A 14,866-nucleotide genomic window follows, 5' to 3' on the forward strand; every position below is an offset into this window, starting at 1 on the left:
TCTTTATTTAATATATATCCTGGAAAGTGCACCTATAAGGTCCCGTCAGCCTCAGGAGCATCATCAGGGCCTCGGGTTCCTCCAGGTCACAGCAGCTCGACCTGATCCGATCCTCATTTCAGCTGACACTCCATGACACGGTGACCTGCCGCCATGTTTCTGCTGTCACTGTTCAGCTGGTGCACATCAGAGACAGACTGACAGATCACACTACTGCAATGATAAACTCAATACTTTATTTCTTCATCTAAAAAACAAATTATTCAACCAGATAGCGAGTTATTATGAAAAGAATTCAATTCCGATTTCATTTCAAGCTGTTTCATGAACTTTATTCAAAATCCAAGCAAACCTCAAAAACACCACATTAAAAGTTAAAGAGCTTTCAAAGATTTCCCCTTCCCCTGATTTACATATAAAAATTAGGCTGTGGGTTTGCTTTTATACTTGTGAAATTCACATTCTAGGACTTGATGACTGAAGAGAAACAAGCTAATAAAGCTCATCTCTGCTAGATCACTTCTTTGTGGGCTTATTACTTATTAGATTCATAGCTTTTCCCTGTCGTCATCCCTCCAGAACAGGCAATCGCACCACAGCAAATGTCAGAGAAATAAAAATATCATCCATCATTGCCAGTTTCACTTATTAGGATTATGATTATTGTTAGAAATGCACATCTTTTCAAAAACAACTGTTATTGTTGTTCTTGAAATGAAATTTTGCGAAATGAGATATCCAGAACTGGAAAAGGCATTTTCATCATCTAGGATTTTTGTGGCAGCAGAAAAACAAACATTACTGATGTTTTTCACATTTTAGCTCTTTGTATTATTTTGCAGCATTACATTGTTTGGTTGTTTAAATAGTAGATTGATTTGCTCTTGTTAAATGTCCTGATTCCACCAGGGAAAAGAAAAAAAAAACAAGCTTAAATTCTTAACATAAATAACTTTATATGGAAATATGTTGTGGTTATTACAAAACATCTTTATTTTCTCACTGAGACTCATGAGATGGTTCATACAGACGTTATATTGTGCTTCATCACTGTTCATCTTCCTTGTTTTGTAACGAGCCAGAATGACAAAAATCCCTCCTGACATTTTGTGTTTATAGCACATTAAGATTCTGCTCCCCAGTCCAAATGCTCATTAAAACATTCTTCAAACGTTGCCATGACTACATATCATAAATTCTGCCACTCCTTAATTCATTTTGATCAGGGATTTAGGTTTGTCAACACTGGGATTTCAACTCACAGCTCTGACTTGATCACTGTGAGTAAACCTCCTGTCTGCTCTTTCATATTTCCTCCAGTGTTATAAGGAAACAGAGCCAAAGTACATGGTCAGAAAGCTGCAGGAGGATGTTGGCTCCTTCCTCAGATTTGCAATTCAATCTTTCCCCTTTTACATTTATGCAAAGAAAATCAAGCTGTAGGGGGAATCTCTGCAAACAACATGTGTGTTTAGCCTGTGTGTTTAAATATAATTATATTTGCTTGTTTTGAGAGCACGAAATGAAAAGTAGAGAGAAAAAATGAATTGGAAATCTGAAGAAATAAAACAAGTAGAAAACTTCAGGATGAACCACATAAACAAATATTGGCAGAGAGAGAGAGCAAGAGAAGTGTGTGTTTGTGTGTTTGTGTGTGTTTGTGCGTGACTGAGAAAGCAAGAGGGCGGGTGAGAACGAGATGAGAGTTTTTGTACTATGAGGCAAACGTGAACCATCTGCAGCTTAAAGTCTGATGATGATGAAACAAAAGCTAAAGACTAATTAGCCACACTGCTGGAACAGAACCAGAGAGAGGAGAGAGAGAGAGAGAGAGAGAGAATAACAAACATATCTGAGAGGCTTGGAGCTCAAATATCAGCATGTGAAGCCAAAAACATAAAGGTGTCACTTTGTGCTTTTTTTTCTTACTCTACTCAAACAAAACATTTATAAAAAAACATCCTAAACACAAAGGAGTGTGAATCTATAGAATGCAGCAACATCGCTTCTTCATGCAAACACCCAAAACATCGAGGTAGCAGTTTGACACTTTAGTTCCTTTACATTAAGCATTTTTTTACAGGGCGTGTTTCTAAGCGCACCTGTTTGCGTAGCAGACGACTTGTAAACTTCATGCATGACTACGAATCCCAGAAATATTGAGTTTGTTGTTGCATTCAAAACGAGATGAAGTCCATTTGTACGTGTGGTTGATGTATGAGGCCTGTTGTGTGGTTGTTTTAAAAGGACACCATAGTTGGATGTGTTAAGCCTAGCTTAGCACAAAGGCTGAAAGTAGGAGGGAACTGCTAGCCAAACAACTCCCAAGCTAGCATTTCAGTGTGTCCCTAGTCAGCTAGGCTAACCCGACTGTCTGTGCTGGAGAATGTCGTCGTCTAACATGAAGGGCGACGTACTGTAACGTGGCTTTAATGTTCACTGGTTTGTGGAATAAAGTAATCACACACAACACATGTAGTTCACTGAAGCCATAAGAGTGAAGAGCTACATTATTGAGGTAATGACGACACATGCTTGACAGATTGAAAACTGCAGTGACTGTGCCTCATATTGGGTAGGAGTTGAACAGTTTAGGCAGCAGAATATTCAAACACTCGTTGCTGGCCGTCGTAAAGTCGCTCAGCTGTTTGTTTTCTTTTTGAACTGGGTGGTGAACATGCGAGTAAATCGTAACAAACTTTGTCAACAGCTGTTTCACCCGACAGCAGGCTACAGGCCACAGCCCCGGGTTGTTACTGCAGCATTTAGTTTTGCCCTTATGGTCTTATGGACATCATTTTTAGTTGCAGTCATGTAAATCTACATTTAAATATACATAAGCAACCAATTTCAAGACTCAGCCTTATAAAGAAAAGTCAGCGTTTAGTGTTATTGCCGCCTGCAAGTGTTGCTGCTTTTGTAAACAAACTTTTAGCAGCATCAGGGAACATGAATAATGTAGACGAACGTGCAGTTTCGTGTAGGTTAGTTAGTGCTGACAGCAGCTTCCAATGCTGTGTTTTAACTTGCGCCTTCATTTAACATTTGGATAAACTGAGTTCAAGTAATAAAACAAATTTTAGGGCTGTAAAATGTGGTAAAATCCCTTTAACGCTTGTGACCGAACCGAAATTTGTGAGGCCGTGAAACATAAAGTGTCCAAAAAAATCCCATCAAGCGTTCAGACACGCGGGAACGTGAACGCTGCCCGAGGAAGACAGATATTGAGCTATAATACTTGAAGTTGACATCATCGGTTTCCAGTTTGATTCTGAAGTTGTGTGGCAGCAGTGGTGTGTTAGTGCGACGCCGTGCCAGCGGTGGGCTGCGCTTCTTTCTCTTTATCGTCTTCATCGCTCAGAAAAAACAGCGGGAACATCCCCAAAATGCAGCCAATAGTCACCCCTATGGCTTTACCCTGCAGAGGAAAGACACATTTTAACACTTGCCTGGGATTGAGTGACAAGATAGTCTTGCAGTAATGCTGAAATATGAAAGGAACATGAGAACAGTTCTCCCTTTGTGTTCTGGAAAAACCTAAAACAATCTTGCTTTTCTTTCATTATTGTTAGTTAAACAATAAACTCAAATAAACTAAAATAAAAAGTAATGTTGAAATATTGCAGGTATGAAAATGTGCATTCTTTAGAGCAGTATCACTCACTACAAAGGCTCAGGATAAGTCATTTTAATGATGTCAGCCCTTTGCAATGTGCATGCAAATCTTTTTAATTTACATTTCTTATTCAGCTCTTAGAGTTAATTTGTTTGGTGTAGTTACTCTGGGTTGGTTTGTGATTACATGTGTTTACATTTTCATAAAGAAGCAAAAGTGAGTCCATGTAAGTGCCGCTTGGACAGAGAAAATGAACAAGGAGAAATATGCCCCAAATATGAGGCATCACCATGGAAACTGTTATTTTGACATTGATTTTAAATGCAAATGAAGTGCAGTATTTGATCAAATTTACAGAAATGTTGCAATAGTTGGACCATTTCTGAAGTTGTCTGCAGAAATGACTTGAATTTGATTGATCGATTGATTAGTGGCTCATGTGTGTCTCACCATGTGAGAGCTGAGTCTGGTCTTCCACATGTCTGCCTGTTTGGGCGTCAAGTCTGGAACCTGCATCCCCAGTCTGGATGCCAAGGCTTCAACGTAACCTGCAAGACTACAACACACACAGACACACACAATTTCAACACAGCGTAACAAGATACACATCAAATATGACGAAAATCTGATGTAACCAAACAATAAATGGTAAAACTGTAATAACCTAAATCTCCGTTGAAGCATCACTAAGTTGCCTCATCTCTAACAGACTTCATAAATAACGCAGAATGAGAACAAATGTTTTGTTAAGGCGACTTACCCGAGACCGGCCAAGTCTGACACCAGATTCCCCAGAGCTGCAGCTGCAACACACAACCAGTGAATCACAGTCAAAGAGGGAAAACACAGCCATGGCTGAAAATGTGGAGAAAACTTAGTGGAGTTACAGAGATTCTATCTACGACAAACATCAAACAACCTGTCCTGCTGCTTCGCTTAAGGCTGAAAATATACAAGGGCACCCACATTAAAAAATGATTTTATGCAAACAATCCTCTACATTCAAAATAAATAAAGCACACAAATAAAAATATGAAAAAGAAATCCAGTAAATGAAATAGTTGAAAACAATTACTCAGTAAGTTGCATTGTTAAATCCAACAGCAAAGAGCTTAATCACATTGAAATACAGGTATTACAGGTAATACACGCCGATCTTTGAGTTGGGCATGATGACAGCTGAGTGCATTCAAGATGCTGCATTAAACTCCTGCTGCACCAAATGCTGCATCATGTCAGGAGTGATGGATTTTTACAATACATCAGATCAATATTACTGCTAATGCACATAAAAATAACCTTCTTTTTTTTACGTGATCCGTTTGCAAATAAACCTACACTACATCACTACCAACCAGTTTCAAACTAGAACTTGTGTGATGTGATGCATCTATCATGGAAGCTCAGCCGAGTCTAATGAGACGATCTGAACTCAAAGTGACGCAGCGAGATCGTCTTTGGCCACCATCAGCCTCCATTGATCCAGATCCCATCTGGGCTCGTTTAGATGGAAACAGCACAAGCATGTGACATCTTTGCTTTAATCCTCCCTACACAGTCCAATATCTGTCCATCTGAGGGGAACTTTAAAACTCATCCAAACAACCAGAACAAATAGACGAGCAGACTGAAACTCTGCAGTGGCCCACTTATCAGCTCTACATCTATTTAGCCAGGAATCCAAACAATATGATTTTTTTTAAAGTAGGAAACTAAAGCAAGTGTGTAGGAGTGAGAGAAAGTGTGAACGTGCTGCTTTACTGCATTTTGCTGCTTTTTCTATATCCAATGTCATTCGTTTTTTATAACTTGACTGACACCGACTGCAGCTTGAACAGGTGAGGGGATGTAGCACCGTCTGCCCCGGGGGGCCATCAGGAGACGATGCGCTGCTGTGTGTTTGATTATCTGAGGTTGAAAGAAGCAGGTCTATCGTAACGCAGTACAGGCGAACGCAGCGAAACACGACACTGCTGTGGTCAACCACCCACAAAAACATTACACTAGTGAATCAACAACTTCCTCCAGCCTGCATACGATGGATGATGTTACTCGGAGGTTGGTAGGTGGTCGCTCAGCTGTTCAGGTTCTTGGGAGGAGCATTGGGCTGCGAAATGCCACTGCCTGTATCCCATAACTCTGAAGTTTCTAGGAGGTGGGAAGGAATTAAAAATGAAACTAATGAGAAAGGAGGAATAAGGATCAAAGCTCTTTCTCTGCCAAAACAGAGGCGATGCATCGTTTCAGCATCTTGACAGGGTTTGGCTGGAGGACTGTGAAGTAATATAAATGCCTGCATATTTACCAAAAGTAGACCAGAGCACAGCTATTGATCTACTGCACCTGATCCGCACTGTGCACGGGAAATTGGAAGCATGTAACTATGGAAACAGAATAATCTCGCAGTGAGGAGAGAGAGAGAGTGTGAGAGAGAGGACGAGCTCCATCACTTATAGTTTTCCCAACGTACTGAAGCCCTCAACTGTACATTTTCTGCTCGATTTCACACTTGCGGCAGCAGGATGGGGGCATGCGGTGCTGCAATCAGCCGCTAAAGCCTTCAGGGATCAGAGCCCAGTGTGAAGTTCGTACAGTTACACAGCCGCTGGCAGCAGGTTGCAATGTGGCTCAGACACCGTGTGCATTAGGAAAGTTCAAAATCACTCCAAGTAGAAGAAAAAGTTTAAATTAAACTATGATTGTGTGGGAGGTGATGTGGGATGCTTGGACCAGAAATAGCAAAGTTCAAGAAGGGGATTTATCGACTGTGTCAACCAGCAATGCATTACTAGAGGATACATCGCTTGTTTCCCGCTGGTAGAACATTAAGTAAGAACTGAAAATCCCCAAATTGCTGATCTGAGAAGCAGTAGTTTAGAAGACTTAGATTTTACAGTGACCATTCATCAAATTCCGGCACATGCATTTGCCAAATCACACAAAGCTGCCACCTAATGAAGTATATAGAGATGTCAGGATGGGGATCAACTGGAGTGTGCAACCATTTTCATTTCATTTTCATCCGTCCATCACAGTATGGTAGAGTTGTGAAAGTGCCTGCAGTCTATATACATTTTGAATACTTAATAAATAACTTGTTGGCATGGAACCTTTTTCCTACCAACATAGTGTACAATAAGAGCCCTGATCCCAGATTTCCCCATCCTATTGGGGTGGTGTGCAGTGAAATTCAAAGCCAAACAGGTGGGACGACTCTGTGCATTCGGTGCATATGAAGCTGTTCTTATTCATAGCTGCCTGGGTTAATAATTGGGAGTTAAAAAATCTAAATTTCAAGTCCTTACAAGCCATGGTGGAGATCCCCAGAGTGACTCCGATGGAAAGTTCAATCTGGGTGCCCTGGTAACAAAAAACAAAGAAAGACAGAAAGGAAGAGTGGACATGTGAATAATGAGAGTAAATTTAAAAACAAATATGAACGCCAAGCGGGCGAAAGGATCAATATATCTCCAGATTTAGTTTAACAAACAGCTTCTGTGCTGCTGAACGTCTGCCACTTACTGCGGCGATCATGATGGCGTTATCCAGGAAGCCAAAGCCAACAAACGGGATGGCGTTGTGGAACAGCACTGCCAAGAAGAGAAACCAGAAGAACAACAACAAAATACAAATCTGACCTTGGAAATTTATGGCTCATTAATTCATAATTAGTAAAATAATTGGGCATGAAGTCGACATAAGACAGTGATTCGTCTCCTCAGAATTGTTAATAATTCGAGTCGCATCTTTGGAATTCTGATGTTTAATATTAAGTCAACAACATCAAAGAGAGAGAGAGAGAGAGAGAGAGAGAGAGAGAGAGAGAGAGAGAGAGAGAGAGAGAGAGAGAGTGTGTGTGTGTTTTGACTCTCTCACCATATCTGATCTGGGCTGCAGTTGGTGGTGCAGACTCCTGGGTCTCTGAGAGGCAAAGACAAAGGAAACCTGGTTACTCGGGTGTAGATGATTAACTGGTAAACTGTTAAGAGTTTAAAGGGTTAAGATTTAACCAAGAGCCTACTTATATAATTCTAAAGGTAGAAATGTGTCTCCAAGTTGCTTAAACTTAAGTATTAGTGCAAGAAGACATTCTTAAAGGTAAGGTAAGAAAACAAGCATAGGAGCAGCAGAGTGAACTGGGTGCAGTGAGCAGCACCCTGGGGAGAAGCTCACTCAAGTGGGTCACTGGGGGGAACAGAGTGCATTCTGGGACCACACACACACACACACACACACACACACACAACACACAACTTTTAAGATAATTGTATTTAAAAATACGCTGCTTAAACTTCAACTCTTCAACTTTGCTGCATCACTGTGCTGCATCACTGTGCTGCAGGTGCAGTCAGTGTTGCAGTGTTCATCAGACTCTTAAGATGCTGATTGCGCATGTTTACACATAAATAAGTGTGCTTTGCCTGCAGAGGTTCATTGAGGAACTGACGTCAGCATAAAGTTTAAAAGGTGGACAGTAAAGTTTGTTTAACTTTGACTGATGAGGGTTAAAAAGAAGCTAATTGCTTTAAATAGATTTTCCCTTGTATTTCATTTCCTCACACACACAGAATCTGAGGTATTTTCTGTAGTAAGAAGATAAGATTTATTTGACAGTAAACATGGAGAGAGCGGCTCAGAAAGAGCTCAGCACGTTACGCAAGAAGAATCAAAGACTCACATTCACATAAACCAACCTAAGATGTCATTAACAGACATATATGCTACAAAATATTAATTTAAAATGTGCTGCTGAAAATATCAAAGCAGGCTGTGGGAGTGACCCAATTATAGCATCTCCGATTCCACTTGGTAATGACTGCACAGCGACTACAGCGAGTACAAACACACAGACCCACGGGTGAAAAACAAACCTTAAAAAGAAATGTGACTGACACAGAGCAACATTAGTATCCCAGCACAATCTGCCAAAAGCAGCAGATTCTGCCAGTCTGTGAGTGACAGGCAACAATAGCAGCACTCGGCCAACTCTTTCCTTTTGTCAGTGCAAGATTACATTTAAGACAAGGTGACTGTGTGTGTGTGTGTGTGTGTGTGTGTGTGTGTGTGTGTGTGTGTGTGTGTGTGTGTGGCGTAATAACACTCAGGCAGATGCTGCATCATCTGCCTGCTGTCAGCTTACTGATTAACGAAGAGGAACTGCATCCTGCAACACAGCGAACACATGATGTGAACACACACACACACAAACACACACACACACAAAGGACTACTGAATACTACAAATACTTAAATCCTTAAACCGGTTTGGGAGCAGGACCACCCAGTGTATAATGAACTCATTCAACAGAACAGAAACATTCAACAAGCTGAGCTGCAACGGTGTTTTTTTTTATATTTGATCATCTTTTAACTGTTGATTGTGAACATTGTGATGTTTGGGAGTCGAATTAAGATCATCTGACATCCTGACTCCAATCAGCATATGTAAGAGCTCAACATCCTTTAAACAGTGAGGATCTGCTGCTGAGAGCTTGTCTGTACTGAGGCTGCTCTGTGCAAATATCCAAGTCCCTTCAACTCTTTTGAAGATGAGACGCCACCATCTCTGCTTCTGAAGGAGGTCACGAAGACAAGAGCCACAAAGATTGAAAAGCTGGCTACACTTTAACTGAGAGGGCAGAGTGTCCTGGAGAGTACCAAGGCTCAGCAGGCTGTCAGGTCACACTTTGCTCCCGTCACATGCTGGAGGAAGACAAACAAAGACCAAACGCCGGCCAAACGCTTTCTGCTCCTCCACCAGCCAACTGGGCTGCTAATGAGGAGGATTCCTTCATATTAAAGAGAAACTGGCTGCCAAACTTCACGTGGAGTATAAATAATTGGCAATGTCACTTCTGGCAGTAGCGTTTTCAAAAGGACTCTCTCTCTCTCTCTCACTCTCTCTCTTGAATTCTATGCCGCACGTTTCCTAACCGAGTTTGATGATGTTTTCTAGATGAACCCTGGTACAGAACGTGAGATGAAACCTGCCAGCATCCACCCCTGCACATCAGTCAGTCAACACGCTGAAGAATCAATTATATTAAGGAATTTTATGATGATCTTCTCAACGGTCTATGTACGTTCACATTATCTTTATATTAAAGAAAAATCGACAAAAACAATAAACATATTGTCTACATGCCAACTTGATTCATGTGAAACCGCATCATGTTGGACTTCCAACATGCCGACCTGGCAGGAGCCCAGGCTGCAGTTTGAAGCCCAAGTCTGAACCTCAGCATGTCTCCTCCAGGCCGAGCCAGCAGATTGTTCCATCCCCGACTGAGGTCTCCGAGGACGTAATTCTGCCAGACTGACGGCTTCCTGATGTTAGCTGGCACCACACAGACACTCTACAGAGAGGCAGAGTGATGAGCTCACTGCTCTTCCTTCGCCTCTTTTTGCATTGTATCGGAACTGCCCAAGCTGTCACATTACAAGCCCTCCTTGTTTAAAGCCACACTTGGCAGGACACGGTACAGTAAACACACCTGTCGTCCCTGCAGCAGAGAAGTGTCACACACACACACTCGCACTAATTAGTTCCCTGCAGATCTGTAGAAATTCATTTCATTACTCTGGTATTGTTACTGGGCGAAATGTTCTGAGCACAAACCGCAAAACCCCAGCGGAGCGTTTCCAAGCTCTTATTAAATCGTTCCTCGTGTGACCCTGGAAAACAATCTGATCTGCCATATTCAAAGGACATTCCCAGGTTATTTCTGCTCTGAGCACAGAGACGACATCCTGGACGAGAGCCGAGCAGGGGAAACGTGAGCAAATTCTATACACTTATGGCACAAATTAACTACAGGTGTTGCGTCGGTCATTTCATGCTTAAAAAAGATGGAGAAGAAGAAGAGAAGTAGGGGCGGGACTATAAGGCGGTGTGTGCAGCCTGGTCAGCACTTGGAGCAGGGCACCAACAATGCAACACATGATGGAGAAACATCAGGAGAAGGGCTGAAGAGCAAGTCACATTTTACGGCGATGCCACTGAGGAAGAAGACGGCACTTCCTCTTGTTCTATTCTGGAGGAGGAAACCCCGGTTAAGATGTGCATGATGGCTTTGCTTCTGCTTTCCAAACACACAACTATTCTTTCAACGGTTACACGTGTCAAAGCTCACAGGCCGGGAAAAGAATCCAAACGCTGCGTCTGTTTGCAAGGCTGCAGACGCAAGATGAAGAAGATGAAGAAGAAGATGATGAAATCACTCGCAAGATGCAGTATATACGAATATGTGTCAAATCACTTTAACACCAACGACGGTGAGGACAGAGAGATGGGGGAGGAGACGCAAACTCCACACAGAGGACCAGGCCAGGGACCAAGACCGAGTGCCAACTAAGATTTTCCACTACAGAAGACGAAGAAGAGGTGAGGTCACAAGTTTGGGAGTCACAGCTAAGCTCCCAATACACAATCATGGAACGTCCAGCTCGGCGCAACATTCACCACTGACCATGTGAAAGCAGCCAAACAGCACAAACAGAACGACACTCTCACATTCTCCTACTGAACAGACACATCTGAGCCATAATAACGCCGCCCACATCAAGAAAGGTTTGTTTTAACAAACATAACAAACAACATAAACCTAATTTTCAGCCAACGGATTACAGATATGTATTTCACTGATCTTGTGTTTCTAGTCAGTCACCTTCCATTAAAGTGACCTGTGAAGGCATCTGCAACACTATATACCTGCAAACGGAAGCGGTTTAATCATGCTGTTTAATCATCATAATCGAGCTAAATGGGTTCCAAACTGCATTTAAGAAAAGCGCTTTTTAACTACCGGCCGTCCTGTCAAAGCAGAGACACACACACACGCAGGCAATGGCAGACTAGGACTTTCTCTGTGTATTTTAATTGGACGCAATGGGAGAGTCTGTCAGGCTGGGAGGGGGAAGACGCAAAACTGCATCATTAGCACAGAAATAAGCAGAAAGGCATTCAAATGGAAAACATACAGTATATATATGAAACAGAAAGGTTGGCTGGAAAATGTAGTACAGTAAATGCAGAGGATTTCATTTTAGACTGGATTAGCCAATTTGTGTTAAAAGTGATAATAGCAACACAGCTCACAGTTAGACTGAGGAACAAGAGGAAGTGAAAAGTGTTGTGTTTCGATTAGTTGTTGCTATTATGGTCACAATGAGCCGGAATCGTTTAGTTGGTAAAAGCAGATTAACAGAAAATTGGAAACTTTACCTTCTCAAACATGTGAGTTTCCTGCGTAACAAATGTGAATGATTCGCGGCTTTGGTGTTTCATATCTTTGTGTTCCGAGGTGTGAACCTAAGTAAGAAATAATGATCCTGACCTACAGCTACGGTGCATCTGATAAATGATGTCGGAGTTCGACTGAGAATGACAATACGGTCTTTAAAAATAAGAAAAGGTCATAGGGGTTTAATTAATAGAGAAATATAATGAAGTGAAAGTGAGCTGCTAAACCTCCCTGGAGGCTCTGTTGTCATTACTGGATCTGACTGCTCCAGTCTCTTCACCTTCTCACTTTATCACGACATTAATGAGACTTTCCTCAGACAGCTTCAACATCCAAGTCAATGATCGGAATACAGCGCCGGCCGCCGGAGCATCGTTAGTGAGGCCATTGGATTACCAGAGTGACATTTCAGAAAAAACGATTGTGGAGACAGATGGAGACCAAACTGCATCGACTCAATATTCAAACTGTACAGTGAATCTTCAGCTCTGCCAATATTTGTGTTATTTCCTACTGCATGACTGTCTGTGTTTACTGCTCTTCATGCTTTACTGTACTTGTGTATAATAGCACAGGAAGTTCCTACTGCACGCCCAGCCGTTCGTGGAGAGGGAATCTCCTTTTGGAATTTCCTCTCCCAAGGTTTCTTCCTTTTTTCCTTCTACATTAAGGTTTTCTCTGTAGTTTTTCCTCATCTTCCTAGAGAGCTTTGGGCGGGTCAGGACCTTTCTGATATTGTGGGCCTGTAAAGCCCTTTGAGACATTGTATGTGATGATGGGCTATAGAAATAAAGTTGACTTGACTCGTGTTGCATTTTGTTTTCCCTCTAGTACCCGGAAACAAGACGCCTCACATCAACACATAAACCACACATTTGCAGAGTCTGTTTCCATTACAGTTGTGTCAATTCCTTCACCCCAAAATGTAAGGATGCCAATAGATAAAGTAATAATACAAAATAATAAGACATTAAACTTATCACCAGTTTCTAGCCCGTTCACGTTGTCCTATAATGACTTAAATGTCATTTTAAAAGCTTTTCCATCGAAACAGAAACACCTGCCTCACAGGCTAGGAAGCACCAAAACACTGATCAATATATCATCAGTATCAGCTTTGACAATCTGTGTCATTGTGGGTTAAATATCCCAGTGTTCCATTTCTGTCACATAACCTGTCATCTGTTTCACACCTGCACTGAGACTCATGCATACCGATATCAGCTGATATACACAGGAAAATATCTGCAAGGAATATTTGTCAAAAAACATCAGCGTCAAGTTAGGAGGCACCAGTACATCTGGCATGCTAAAACAAATATTAGTTGACTTAAAAAAGCTCAGAATTGTATCATTCGCAACATCCCTACTGGTGATACTAATTTTATTTCGCCACCGGAAAATACATGAGGGTGTTTAATGCCTCAGCAAAACAGAAAGGGGGAGGGGCCCATGTTTATGTCTTCATCTCCTGCCACAGATATCTGCTTCTGCACTGATAACAGCACATTGGCAATATGTCAACAACACACTTACTTAGCTACTTAAAACTATACAAATAACTTTTACGCCTGTGCCGTGACTAATAAAGCCAGTTATCAGCTTATTACCAGAGCACAGTAGTACATCGGTTTCATTTGTGACATTACTCATAATCTATTGATGATAACTAGTTTCATGGCTGCACTGGCGCTTATGCCATATAAAATATCGGCCCGTCTCTAGTATCGGTCTCCTCCTTGTGTTTCCATTAAATCTCCGCTCCCTCGTGACCTTTGACCTGCTGCTCTCTCACCTTGAGCAATAGCTATGGACTCGAAACTCTGCAGCTCCTTCAGCAAACACGTCCTCTCCTTGGGCTGCAAACGGTAGATGAACTCCTTGGCTATCTTGGGGGAGTTGAGCGGCTCCCTCGGCTCGTTTCTCCCGTGTGTTCCCATCCAGCAGCCCGGTACGTGTCGCTCAATCCCCCGCAGCCTCGACACTGTCACCGCCGCCGGTGCCTGAGGGACTCCCGAGCGTAACTTCTGTAAAGCCGGCCTGAAAGCTCTCTGTAGGGAAAGCTGGAGCATTGTGGCGATACGCAAAGCAAAACACCCTAAGTCTAGGAAATGTAATTGTAAAATAAATGTTCTTTTGAAGGTTCTTTGCGCACCGAGCACCGCCGCTGTGCTTCTGCCTGCACCCGCCGCCAACAATGACAGCCGCCCGGGAAGAAGTTAGTATCGATCGCTCTTATTTCCGACCTTAACAGGAGATGATCGGGTGAGTTTTGTTGACTGTTGTTACTCCGACGCTCTGGTTAACGTTCAACAATCTGTCCATGTCCTGGTTCCGCTTCGTCCGGGCGCTAAGCTGTCTCATAGTCGCCAAAGCCGCTCGGTGAGGCGGAGTTCGGGCACGTGAAGTTCGAGCTCCGCCGGAGACCTGAAACTGCGTCAAATGACTGGAATGTATACACAAACTTCCGTCAAGGACCTTCAGAATAAAACTCGGATAACAAACGTGGTGATTCCGTCGTTACCTTTCAACCGAATGCACTAATAAAGAGAAAATATCGAAAACTTCATACAATAATAGTTTTTTTTCTTCTAATGTTACCAATATACTCGTATTTGCTGTATCTTACTAGTGCCAGTTGGCAAAATTATCGCCAAGTGCTTGCTCATGGGGGTGTGTTGGTTTTCTTTAAACGATCTGTATGTAAAGTACCTGGAGATAACCTTTGTTGTGGTTTGGTGCTATGTACATAAAGGTGAAATGAATTGTATTAGAAACTGCATACTGCGCTCCGATGCCATATTCATTTGCCTACCTGGTTCATTCAGTATAAACCTCAGGCAAATGTTGAAATTATGCACACACAAAAAAATGTTGCTCTACCATTTAGGAAGGCAGGGGACTGAAAACACCTACAAACGTTCTCGCACAACCAATAAATGTGAAAAATAAAAAATAAAAAAATGCTGTCGCTGACAAAACAATCTGGCAGAATGTATCTAACCGG

At 42.1% G+C, this 14,866-nt stretch overlaps 1 protein-coding gene across 1 annotated transcript; it reads right to left on the reverse strand.

The window, feature by feature from the left end:
• Positions 1-1,513: 1,513 nt before the first annotated feature.
• tmem65 (transmembrane protein 65) lies at positions 1,514-14,303 on the reverse strand. Its single transcript, XM_076150007.1, has 7 exons — positions 13,655-14,303; positions 7,493-7,537; positions 7,139-7,206; positions 6,922-6,976; positions 4,377-4,419; positions 4,067-4,172; positions 1,514-3,418 (listed from the first exon to the last, which is right to left on the reverse strand). The coding sequence occupies exons 1-7, from the start codon at positions 13,929-13,931 to the stop codon at positions 3,299-3,301; spliced, it is 714 nt and encodes a 237-aa protein (XP_076006122.1). The 5' UTR covers positions 13,932-14,303; the 3' UTR covers positions 1,514-3,298.
• Between the last annotated feature and the right edge of the window lie 563 nt (positions 14,304-14,866).

The sequence above is a fragment of the Genypterus blacodes genome, unplaced genomic scaffold (genome assembly GCF_046128005.1).
Source record: "Genypterus blacodes isolate CSIRO-AG114 ecotype Tasmania unplaced genomic scaffold, CSIRO-AGI_Gbla_v1 ptg000048l_1, whole genome shotgun sequence".
Taxonomy (NCBI): domain Eukaryota; kingdom Metazoa; phylum Chordata; class Actinopteri; order Ophidiiformes; family Ophidiidae; genus Genypterus; species Genypterus blacodes.

Bases quoted from the DNA above. Each gene is read 5' to 3' on its own strand.
- tmem65 (XM_076150007.1), bottom strand. From the start codon at position 13,931: ATGCTCCAGCTTTCCCTACAGAGAGCTTTCAGGCCGGCTTTACAGAAG. The intron at 7,538-13,654 runs GTGAGAGAGCAG...TTTGCCTCTCAG, and splicing joins GTCCATAGCTATTGCTCAAG to AGACCCAGGAGTCTGCACCA. The intron at 4,173-4,376 runs GTAAGTCGCCTT...TGTGTGTTGTAG, and splicing joins TCAGACTTGGCCGGTCTCGG to TCTTGCAGGTTACGTTGAAG.